Source organism: Cebus imitator, unplaced genomic scaffold (genome assembly GCF_001604975.1).
Source record: "Cebus imitator isolate Cc_AM_T3 unplaced genomic scaffold, Cebus_imitator-1.0 Scaffold31, whole genome shotgun sequence".
Lineage (NCBI taxonomy): Eukaryota > Metazoa > Chordata > Mammalia > Primates > Cebidae > Cebus > Cebus imitator.
The window spans coordinates 9,358,591-9,371,297 of NW_016107346.1; the positions used below are offsets into that span (position 1 = coordinate 9,358,591).

Genomic DNA, 12,707 nt, shown 5'->3' on the forward strand with positions numbered 1-12,707 from the left:
TACATCAGGCATTTCTCCTGGTGTTACCCCTCCCCATCCTCCCCCCCCCATATTGTCTCTCCCCTCCCCACGTAGCCCAGTCAGTGTTGTTCCCTTCCCTGTGCCCAAGTGTTCTCATTGTTCATCACCCACCTGTGAGTGAAAACATGCCGTGTTTGGTTTTCTGTTCTTGTGTCAGTTTGTTGAGAATGATGGTTTCTAGATTCATCCATGTCTCTACAAAGGACACAAACTCATCATTTTTTATGGCTGCATAGTATTCCATGGTGTATTTAGAAAATAAGGATTTGGATTGGTGTAGGAGGATAGGGGAAAAAACACAGGGCAGGCAGATTGGCAGAGGCATGGGTAGGTTGCCCATGGAACTAGCCTGGCTCAGGTGGAAGGTCTGGATTGAAAACAGAGTTACTTGTTTAGGTTGGGTCATGTGAGATTAGGAAGGAACCTAATAACTAGTGGGTGTCTGGGGATAGGTAGAGAGAAAAAGCAAGGAAGCTGTAGAAGTTAGGAGGCCTATGCAAATAAGATTAGCTGTAGAAGTAGTAAGTGGACTATAGAATAAAGTTTCACTTTTAAGGCAAACCATAACACGGATACTCAAGGGAGACATTAAAATGGATTTGTGGATTTCAGACCATTTAGTGTGTTTAGCTTTGAGAAGAGGCAGTTCAGTACTGGCATTTAGAGCCCAAAATAGACCCAGAAGACTTAGATTCACATCCAGGTTCGAAGTGTACCTTTGGCCAGTTAATTAACTTTTCTGTGTCCCCAGTATTCTCATCTATGAAATGAGTATAGTGAAATCCCCTAACTCACAAGATCGCCTCACACAACTTTGCCACTCAATTTCCGCCCCTAAAATGAAGAGCACGTATTCGTGGAATTTGAGGAGAAGAGGACACAATTCACAACTGGTAGGAGGCCGGGTGGTGGTACAGAAAGAAAAGGAGCTGACCATTCTGTACCCTGCCCACTGCCTCACTGGGTTCTGAGCCTCACAGGGCTGAGACTTGCTTCATTGTATCCTATCACCTGGCACTGTACATGATATAATTGGCACTCAGGAAATATTTGTTGAATGACTAAATGCATTTTTATGTGTAATTTTAAATATAAATAAATTCAGAAAGCATTTTAATATATTAAGCTATGTATTTGTCTAACAATTTTGATGTTTAATTTTTTAACAACTAGAAATCATCTTATCAATTAGAATTATCTTTGAAGTATTTGTGATAATTTTCTTTTTGTTTTACAGACCAGTTGGAATGCCAAAAATGGAAAAAGTCTACTTACATAATCCTAGTTCTGAAGAAACTATTACTTTAGTATCAATATCTGCTACAACATCACATTTTCATGCATCATTTTTTCAAAATAGGGTAAGTTTCTCTGCTATACATGATCTCTCCTGAGTTTGAAGTTGAAACATCTAGATTTTTATTGATTAATAACTTGCTGTTTGAATATTTCAAACCTGTGCCTAGATCTGTTTGTTCCACTTCCTAAGAATGATTACTTCTATGATTAAACACATTGTTTTTCTCAACATGAAACAGCTTAAGAAATCAGCAGCGAACCTTAAATACTCTGAAAAAAGTAGCATTCTTACATTCAGTAGATTTTATTTTCCTTCCTAATCATAGGTAATTCCTTAGCATTGTGTTAGTTTTTTCTTGCTACATAATAAATTACCACAAACTTGAGGCTTGTGACAACAATTTTGTAAGTCATAAGCACACTGAGTTGTTTGTTCAGTGCATCACTGGCTAAAATTAAGATGTCGTCTCGGCTGAGTCCTTATCCAGAGGCTCTGAGGGGAAATCACTTCCAAACTCATTAAAGTTGTTGGGAGAATTAGGTTCCTTATGGAAGCCCCCAATTCGCTGCTGGCTCTTTGCTAGTGACCCTTCTCAGCTCCTCAGGACCCCCAGATTCCTTCTCACAGGCCATCCATCTTCAAGTCAGCAACAACACATCTTTCCCCTGGCACTTTGTACCTCTCCGGTGTCTTCTGCCTCCAGCTAGAAAACTCTTCTTTTTTTTTTTAAATTGTATTTGGGCTCTGGGGTTCATGTGTACATCCTGTACCCTGCAGGATTATTGCATAGGTACATACATGCCATGGTGGTTTGCTATCTCCATCGCCCCCCACCATTGCCTACATCATTCTCAGCAAACTACAAGAACAGAAAACTCTGCTTTTAAAGGGCTCCTGTCAGTGGGTCAGGACTCTCCAGATAGTCTCCCTTTTGATTAACTAAAAGTCAACTGGTTGGTGGCCTTAATTATATCTGAAGAATCCCTTTTACCATGTGATGTAAATAATCCCAGATATGGTGTCTCATCATAGTCACAACCTCAGAGATTAGGGCATAAAGTCTTAAGCACCAATTTAAGGTTTTCCTTACCACAAATATCATCTAAAATTTTATTTGTAATTTTTGTAGGAAGTATGTTAACTTGTTATTAAAAACTTTTTTTCTGACCCCCCCCAAAAAAAATGGTATCTTAAGTACATTTTAAATTTGAGAGAATACCTAAAGCTTTAGCATATAGGTTTCCAAAATAATTAACAAAATAGCAAAGATGAGAGGGAAGAAAATGAATGGGACTGAATTACATCTCCCAGGGTTTTTTCAGTGACTCCTTTGAAGGGATGTGACTGAGCGACAAAGAAGAAACCGTTTTAAGCATATAAGATATTGGTTGCTGTATTTTTATGTCAGTTATTTGATGTATACATTTCTCCTTTCTAAAATCCTGTTTCATCATATGTTTACTTTAGAGTAAAAAAAAAAAAAAAAGCATAACCTTTTTATTTAAAGGTATTTTATAAACAAGGAACTGATAAATCAGCATATTATTTTGGTAATAAAAAGTTTAATTTTTTTGTGATTCTTGTAGAAATATCCCTTTTCTAAATTATTTCTTAAAATAGCTTTCCCTTGAGTTAGTTATTCTTTGTTAACTAAAAGATATTTTCACACTTTTTATAGATGTGCTGTTGATAATAGTCTCCAGTAATATAATTCTAATGCTGGAAGAGACCTGTGTATACACAGGCCGAGCTCCAGAGAGATCTGCCCCAGTCGTGCAGTGAGTGGCAGGAGCCAAGGTGAAGGTGTAGGTGTTCTGTTAGCATCCCCAGTGATTTGTATCATATTACACTTCAGTGAGTGGCTTGTACCTAACAGCTTCTATAGAGAGATGTATTTATGTATAATGAAACCATCCAGCTTTCAGGCATTATCAGTATGCAGAGACATGTTGAGTTAAAGGGCAAAATTGTGAAATAAAAATGCAGTCGGTTCAAAAATAGTTCACAACTGCACTATACCTTTTATTTCTAACTTGTTAGCTTTTTGCTAAGTCAAGCAATATTTTGTTGTTTCTGAGCACTCCAAGTTTCACCTGTGTTAAAGGCCAGGGTTTTTACTTTTTTCATTGCTATCATGATACAGAGACTAGAACAGAAGTTGCAAACAAATTCTTACTGGGCTAGGTAAACAGTATAAATGGGGGAAGCAAGCCAAGTGGGATGAGGGGGTGCCTTAGAGAACATGTGACCATTCAAAGAGATCAACTTCCACTGGACTCCAGGCAGTGGTTATCATGTTGGGAGTGTAAGCCCACGTGCCATTCTGATTTCCCAAGAGTCAGAAATAAGAATTCTCATGTATCTTCCAGTCTTCATAGATTGAAAATCAGTTTAGTTTTAGAAAGACAGTATGGGCCAAACAACATAAGCTAAAGGCTACTAACTTGGCATTTCTGAACTAGACTCTCCCAGGGACCTTTTTCTATATATAAATATATCTTTTTTTTTCCCCCTACAGTAAGACACTGACTCCAGACGCTCGAGAAGTAGAGGGGAGAGATGGAATGAACTCTTGGGGGAAAAAATAACCTATTTCCTCTCTACTTCAGCTTTATGCCAATAATAAGAGCCTTGGGGAGAGATGAATAGAGTTTCTTATGTGGAGGAGAGCAAAATCTTTATGTTTATTCTAATTACCTTTGTCATGCTCAGAATTCCTGGTCAGGTCTTATTTCTTTGACAGTAAAACATTGTCTATAACTCAGAGTTTTTAGTGGTTTGCTGTTAACATCTCTACATTAACCAAAAAGTAGAAAATACAGAAAAGACTATTTTTTAATTATTGTTCAAACCAAGTTTCACATAATTGTATTTTAACACACACATGCAAGTAATTTTGTTAAAGTTTTTATTTTAAGACCACCTGAAAATTAAAAAGAACAGGAATGATAAGAGAGGTAAGGGGTTTGGTTATATGAAAATTTATTTCTCTGTATATAAGTTTATGTAATTATCTGCTAATTGAATATAATTATCTAATTATAATTAAAAATTACATAATAGTAAGAATGCATTGTAGGCCATTCCTCTTTCATGACCATATTGTATATGGGCCATAAAATATGTAACATGTATTTTACATCAGAAAAATACCGATTTTTATAACAATATTCTATACAAGTCCAATTTTGGTTCCTTGGCTTGTGGAAATGGGGTGCCTTACACACAGTAAGAAACAAAAATGTTTTCTTTATTGATTAGAACCTTTTGATTGATTAAATTTTCAGATAAACTGAAGATTAACTAGGATAAACTTTGTTTCATCCTGTGACTAAAATTAAAATGTTATAGTTCACTTATTTCAGTATACTTAATGAACAGTCTCTTCTCATGGGTTGAAGGGCACTAATAAATATTAATGATCATTTTAATTAGATATAGAAGGACATTATTCTATTTTAGGTTAAACTTTGATTCCGTGACATTACTGGGAATTGAACAAAATGTGATGTAGCAGTAGTATGGAATATTATGCAGATAATAAAGAGAATGAAATAGGTCTCTGTCTGTTGATCTGAAATAATATACATGACATGCTAATATGTAAGAAAAGCATATTGTAAAGTAGAATAAAATACCTTTTTTTTTTTTCGAGACAGGGCCTCACTCTGTCACCCAGGCTGGAATGCAGTGGCATGATCTCAGCTCACTGCAACCTCTGCCTCCTGGGTTCAAGCCATTCTTGTGTCTCAGCCTCCCTAGTAGCTGGGACTATAGATGCCTGCCACCATGCCTGGCTAATTTTTTATATTTTTTAGTAGAGATGGGGTTTTGCCATGTTGGCCAGGCTGGTCTCAAACGTGCAGCCTCAAGCAGTCCGCCTGCCTTGGCCTCCCAAAGTGCTGGGATTACAGGCTTGAGCTACCATGCCTGGCATATAATACCATTTTTATAAAAAGCAAAAAGTCTTTGCATATTTATTTGGGTATATTAATAAGAGCTGGAATAAATAAAGCAGAGATAGATTTGCCAGGTTAACTGGATAACCTGAGAAAGGTGAGAATGGTGGAAGTTTGGGGTTATCAACTTTTTATTCAGCCATCTTGGCACTGTAGCACTAAGTAAAATAAGTACTTGTTACTTTTGCAGTTCAAAACACTTAAGAAATGTAAATTAAAAATAGTTTTGCCACTCTACCTATGTGGAAATAAGAAATTAATTTAACAAATATTTATTAAGTGTCTACTTAAGTGCCAGGCACTTTGTTTTTATCAGTGAAAACAGAGATGCTTATCATACATACCTTGCGGGGCGGGAGATGATTGGGTAAAGTCAGCAGCAGAGGGAAGGCAAGCATGATAAATAAATAGATTTTATAAGATCTTAGAAGATGATACAAGGTCAGAAAAAGAGTATAGGATCAGACGCTTAGGAGTTCACAAGGAAGGTGATGCCATTTTAAATAGGGTGGTCAGGGTAGGCTTTATTCAGAAGGTTACATTTGAACAAAGACTCAAAAGAGGGTGAGGTAGGAGGACTATGTAGAGGAAACTGAAATGTGTGAAAGAAAAGCATTCTAGCCAGAAGAACCAAGTGGTACAAAGGCTCTATTGTTGGAAGCAGGCCTGTTGTGCAAAGACAGCTAGACCAGAGTGAGCACGGGTGAGAAGAGAAGTAAGGGGGCAGACCTTGAAGGGCCTTACAAACTGATTTGACTTGACTCTTTCCTGATTGACGTGGAAAGCCATCAAAGGGTTTTAAACAGAAGAATGAAATCGTATCTTAGGTTTTAAAAGGATCTTTGTTCATCAAAAATAGAACAAGGGACACCAGTCACATTGGCTGTTGCCGTACTCCAGGGTAAGAAGATAATTATTCTGACTAGAGTGGTACATGGAAGAGGTGAAGAAAGGAGTTGGACTTGGGATACCTTGGAGATATTGCATGTTCAGTTCTAGACCTCTGTAGTAAGCCAGTCACAGAATTTTTTGCTTTCCCTGTATATATAGAAGTTATGTTTATACTATACTGTGGCCTATTAAGTGCAATACCATTGTGTCTAAAAAACATAGATACCTGGCCAGGCGTGGTGGCTCACGCCTGTAATCCCAGCACTTTGGGAGGCCCAGGTGGGTGTATCACAAGGCCAGGAGTTCAAGACCAGCCTGGCCAAGAAGATGAAACAGTGTCTCTACTAAAATACAAAAATTAACCAGACACGGTGGCAGGCACCTATAATCCCAGCTACTCGGGAGGCTGAGGCAGAAGAATCACTTGAACCCGGGAGGTGGAGATTGCAGTGAGCCAAGATGACACACTGCACTCTACCCAAGGCGCCAGAGCAAGACACTATCTCAAAAAAAAAAAAATGTACGTACCTTAATTTCAAAAATACTTTCTTGCTAAAAACTGCTAACAGTCGCTGAAATGATCTTCTAGAGGTGCATTTAAAAATAATAATAAATAAATAAAAATTAAAAACTGCTAACAGATCATGTCAGCCTTATGCAAGTCGTAATCTTTTTCCTGGTAGAGGGCCTTGCCTCAGTGTTGACAGCCACTGACTGATCAAGGTGGTGGTTGCTGAAAGTTGGGATGGCCATGACAATTGCTTAAAATAAGACAACAATGAAGTTTGCCACATCCATTGATTTGTCTTTTCACAAAAGATTTCTCTGTAGTGTGCAATGCTGTTTCATAGTATTTTACCCACAGTAGAACTTCTTTCAAAATTGGAGTCAATCCTTTCAAACCCTGCCTCTAAGTTTATGTAGTATTCTAAATCCTTGCTGTCATGTCAGCATATTCACAGCATCTTTACTAAGAGTAGATTTAATCTGAAGAAACCACTTTTATTGCTCATCCCTAAGAAGCAACTCCTCTTCCATTCAAGTTTTATTCACATCTACATATGCCACTTCTAATTCTTTTTTCTCTTGCTGTTTCTACTGCATCTTCAGTGACTTCTCCACTGAAATATTGAACCCTTCAAAGTCATCCATGAAAGTTGGAATTAACTTCTTCCAACCTCCTGTTAACATTGCCATTTTAACCTCCTTTGGTTGAGTTTTTTGTTTTTTGTTTTTTCGAGTCAGAGTGCACTCCAGTTACCCAGGCTAGAGTGCACAGGCACAATCTCAGCTCACTACAACCTCTGCCTCCCAGGTTCAAGCAGTTCTCCTGCCTCAGCCTCCTGAGTAGCTGGGATTATAGGCCCATGCCATCACGTCCAGCTAATTTTTTTTTTCTGTTTTGTATTTTTAGTAGAGACAGGGTTTCATCATCTTGGACAGGCCGGTCTCGAACTCCTGACCTCAGGTGATCCACCCACCTCAGCCTCCCAAAGTGCTGGAATTACAGACATGAGCCACTGTGCCCAGCTACAAATATTCTTAATGGCATTTAGAATGGTGGCTCCTCTAGGAGGTTTTCAATGGACTTTGCCCAGATCCATCATATATTTCTTAAATAATAAGACTTGTAACCTGAAATTACTCCTTGATCCTTGGCTGCAGAATGGATCTTGTATTAGCAGGCATGAAAACAACATGCATCTCCTTGTACGTTTTCACCAGAGCTCTTGGGTGAAAAATTGCCTCGTCAACGAGCAGTAATATTTGGAAAGAAATCTTTTTTCTGAGCAGTAGGTCTCAACAGTGGTTTTTAAATATTCGGTAAACCATGTTATAAATAGATGTGCTGTTACCTAAGCTTTGTTGTGCACTTAAGGAGCACAGGCAGAGTAGATTTAGCATAATTCTTAAGGTCTCTAGAATTTTCAGAATGGCAGATGAGCGCTGACTTCAACTTAAAATCACCAGCTGCCTTAGTCCCTAATAAGAGAGTCAGCCTATCCTTTGAAGCTTTGAAGCCAGGTACTGACTTCTCTCTAGATGTGGCATCTTCTAGATGGCTGTTTCATCTCCATGGAAAATCTTAATTCAGTGTGGCCATGTTCATCAATGATCTTAGCTAGATCTTCTGGATAACTTGCTGCAACTTGAACATCAGCATTTAATGCTTCATCTTGCACTTTAATGTGATAGGGTTGGCTGCTTTTCTTAAACCTCATGAATCAGTCTCTTTTAGCTTCCAGCTTATTCTGTAGCTTCTACTCTGTAGAATTAAAGAGAGTCAGGGCCTTGCTCTGGATTAGGCTTTGGCTTAAGAGAATGCTATGGCAAAGCAAGGTGTGGTAGCTCGCGCCTGGAGTCCCAGCACTTTGGCAGGTTGAGGCAGGTGGGTCACCTGAGATCAGGAGTTCAAGACCAGCCTGGCCAACATGGTGAAACTCCATCTCTACTAAAAATACAAAAATTAGCCAGGAGTGATGATGCGTGCCTGTAATCCTAGCTACTTGGGAGGTAGAGGCACAAGAATCACTTGAACCCAGAAGGCGGAGATTGCAGTGAGCCAAGACCATGCCATTGCACTCCAGCCTCAGCAATGAGCAAATCTCTGTCTCAAAAATAAAAATAAAAGAATGCTGTGCCTGCTTAGCTCTTCTATCCAGACCACTAAAGCTTTCTCCCTATCAGCAATAAAGCTGTTTTGCTTCTTTTATCATGTGTGTATTCGCTAGAGTAGCATTTTTAACTTCAACAACTTTTCCTTTGCATTCACAGCTTGTCTGTTTGGCACTAAAGACCTCGCATTGAGCCTCTCTCGGCTTTCAGCATGTCTTCCTCACTAACCTTATCATTCCCAGCTTTTGGTTTGAAGTGAGAGATGTGCAAGTCGTCTTTCACTGGAACACTTATAGGCCATTGTAGGGCTACTAATTGGCCTAAGTGGGAGAGGAAGGGAGTTGGGAGAACAGCATTTGGTAGGGCAATGAGAACATGCATAACATTTTTCAATTTAAGCTTGCCGTCTTATATGGCAAGCTTATAAGTTCGTGGTGCCCCAAAATGATTTCAATAGCAACATCAAAGATCACAGATCAACATGCAGATACAATAATAATGAACAACTTGGAAATACTGCAAGATCACCAAAATGTGACACAGATAGAAAGTGAGTACTTGCTGTTGGAAGAGTGGCACTGGTAGGCTTGCTTGCATGGTTGCTACAAACTCTTAATTTGTCAAACAAAAAACTGCACTACCTGCAAAGTGTAGTACAGCAAAGCACAATAAAATGAGATATGCCTGTGTGTTTTGAAGATACACCCAACAGGATTTCCGGATGTGGGGCTGAGAGAAAGAGAAGGGTCAAAATTAACTCTAGAGTTTTGTACTGAGCAACTAGAAGGACAGAGTTGCAGTCAGCTGAATTGAAGAAGGCAGAGGGTAGAGTAAGTTTCAGAGGTACAATCAGTAGTACAATTTTGACATGTTCGATTTCAGGTATCTCCTAGATATCCAAGAGGAAGTGGCAAGTAGGCAGTTAATATTTGAGTTTGGTATATGAGGGAAAGGACTGGACTAGAAATAGAAATTTGGTAGTCACTAGTGTAGATGTGAAGCCATGGATCTGGATGAGATCACCAAGGAAGGAAAAAGCCCAGGGACTGAGCTGTGGTACAAAGCTGACTTGGGAAAATTACAGTTTCTTAGTGGTATTACTAGAAACTCAGGTCTCAGCTACATACTAGATGTCCAGTTCCAATAGCAGCAGAAAGCTGCACTAAAAATTAAACATTCCATGGTGATTTTCCTAACCCTTTGAAGTTTGGATGGGCCTTAAAAGGATATTGTTTGAATATAGACATTTTTAAATAAAATTAAGTTTTCATAAAAATTTTATTTATTTACTTTTGAGACAGTCTCACTCTGTTGCCCAGACTGGAGTACAGTGGCACAATCTCGGCCTCCCAAGTAGCTGTGACTATAGGCATCTCCCACCATGCCCAGCTAATTTTTTGTATTTTTAGTAGAGACAGGGTTTCACCATGTTAGCCAGGATGGTCTCGATCTCCTGACCTCGTGACCCACCCACTTCGGCCTCCCAAAGTGCTGGGATTACAGGCGTAAGCTACCACACCCAGCCAAAAACTTTAAAGGAAACCAGTTTTCCTCTGGGTACATTTTCAGTAATAAACATAGGCCTTATGAATCTCTTCATTGACACTACAACTGTTCTTGGATAGGCATACCGTAATTCTAAAACTTTTTTCATATTTTTTTAGAGAACATTTTAGATTATTTTTAGGTAGATACACAGCATTTATTGTACTAATTTGCTATTATTTTTTTCCTTCAACTTTTAAGTTCAGGAGTATATGTGCAGGATGTTCAGGTTTGTTTTACAGTTAAATTTTTTTTCACATTTTTGTATCACGAATTGGGGCACATATTACAGCAAGGGCACCTTATACTCACTGTCATCCTGGATTAAGGGTGTGTTTTTCCGCAGAGAATGGCAATGGTGGTCTCAACACTACCAAGGAAACATTAAATTTTCTGCTAGAGGTTTTTTTGGACCACTGATATGTATTCAGACCGTACACTTGCATAAGTACTATTGCATAGTGCAAATTCTAAGAATAAGTTAGTTCTTCTCCCTTCCTGCAGTGTCCAGAATATGTCACATAAGTTTTCTTCACTGCCCTTTTCTGTGGGTTGGGTTTGTACTTGTCATCCTCACTCTTTGTTTTACATGAAGATTGAGTCTGCATTTTTTTTTAACACTCTCATCTTTTTATTCTTGGTATGGTATAAAACATCTGTATTACAAGCACTGGCATCTTAGATGGGAAAATGATATTGTGGTGGGTTTTTTTTCCCATATTACCAAGAGTCCTTTCTGTGTCTCTCAGTGTCAGTTCTGTGAATCCTTACATTGTCAGAGGGAGTTAGGAAGGTGATAAAAGGGTGACCAGTCATATGATTCTGTGGAATTAAATTCACAACAATAAAAAGTGTGGGCGGACTGCCTGAACTCAATGATATTATCCACTTCATTTCAAGATTTTGTTTCAAAGTTAATTTGGCCTTAATCTTGCCCACCAAGAGTTAAACCTAAATACTCAATTACTTGTTCTTGCTCCAAGGGAAAATGTACACTGAGACCTTTATTTAAAAAGGTCCAGACTAAAATATGCTTGAGAGAGTCCACAACCCTTGCGGATTCACCCAAAACAGTAAAAAACAAATACATAAATATATGTATGCATATATATATTTGATGCGGGGTTGAGAGAAAGAGCAGGGTCAAAATTGACTCTAGAGTTTTGTCCTGAGCAACTAGAAGGACAAAGTTGCAGTCAGCTGAATTGAAGTATGTGTGTATGTGTGTGTATATACACACAGATATACATGTATACTTTATATATATACACACACACACATTTACATAAATAATATATATTTTATATGTATATATAATATGTATATATATGCATACATTTACATAAACTTCTGTGTTTATATTTTATATGTATTTGTTTTTAAATTATAGTATACTTGCAGTAAAATTCACCCTTTTAGTATACAGTTCTGAGTTTTGACAAACCCATAGGGTCATGTAATCAACAACTTGGTTAACTCAAACCAGTGAATGTAGCTTATTCCAGAAGATTATGTTAGTGGAACCTTGTAGCATATAGCATTTTTAGTCTGGCTTCTTTCTTTTAGATAATACATTTCATATTGGTTGGTGTAATAGGCTATATCAGTTCTTTACACCACTTTATTACGGAATAGTATTTCATTGGCTGGCAGTGTCACTGTGTGTTTATTCATTCACCAGTTGAAGACTTTTGGGTTGTTTCCAGTATGGAGTTATTATAAATAAACCCACTGTAAATATTTACATACAGATTTTAACAGTTTTTTAATAACGACTGTTCCAGTTTGTATTCCCATGAGAAACATATGAGAGTTTCAGTTGTTCCACATCCTGGTTAACACTCTGTATGGCAAGGTTTGAGTTTTTAGTAATGCAAGGCATTCAGATAGGTGTACGGTGTTAGGACATTTTTATTTTAATTTGCGTTCCCCTGTGACAGTTGATGTTGAGCATCTTTTTATTTGTCATCCATATGTTTTCCTTGGTGAAGAGTCGGTTCAGTTCTTTTGCGTGTTTCTTAAGTTGTTTGTTTTTTCAATGAGTTCATGAGAGTTTCTTATATGTTCAGGATACAAGTTCTTCTTGAGATATGTTATTTATCAGCCTTTCCTTCCATTTTGTGTCATGCCTTTTCACTCTTTTTATATAATCTTTGAAAGAGCAAAAGTTTATAATTTTCATGGAGTCCAGTTTATCAAATTGTTATTTTATGGGTCATGCTTTGGGAGTTGTAGCTAGGAAATACACAAATATTGTCTCCATTTTTTTTTTCCTAGAAGTACAGCTGGCCCTCTGTATCCATGGGCTTCTTATCCGTGAATCCAGTCAACCACAGGTCAAAACTATTAGAGGAAAAAAAATAGTGCTTCTGTAC

The 12,707-nt window shown here is 38.0% G+C and overlaps 1 protein-coding gene across 6 annotated transcripts in view; it reads left to right on the forward strand.

Moving 5' to 3' along the window:
- The window catches only part of TMEM131 (transmembrane protein 131), a 238,590-nt gene that overhangs the window by 138,605 nt on the left and 87,278 nt on the right, over nucleotides 1–12,707 (forward strand). For all 6 annotated transcript variants that reach the window (XR_001823702.2, XM_017524072.2, XM_017524074.2 and 3 more), the window contains exon 5: nucleotides 1,259–1,382. Coding sequence is in view for 5 of the 6 variants with exons in the window: in XM_017524072.2 (XP_017379561.1) it covers nucleotides 1,259–1,382 (124 nt within the window). In the remaining variant the exon portion in view is untranslated. The remainder of the gene's footprint in view (nucleotides 1–1,258; nucleotides 1,383–12,707) is intronic.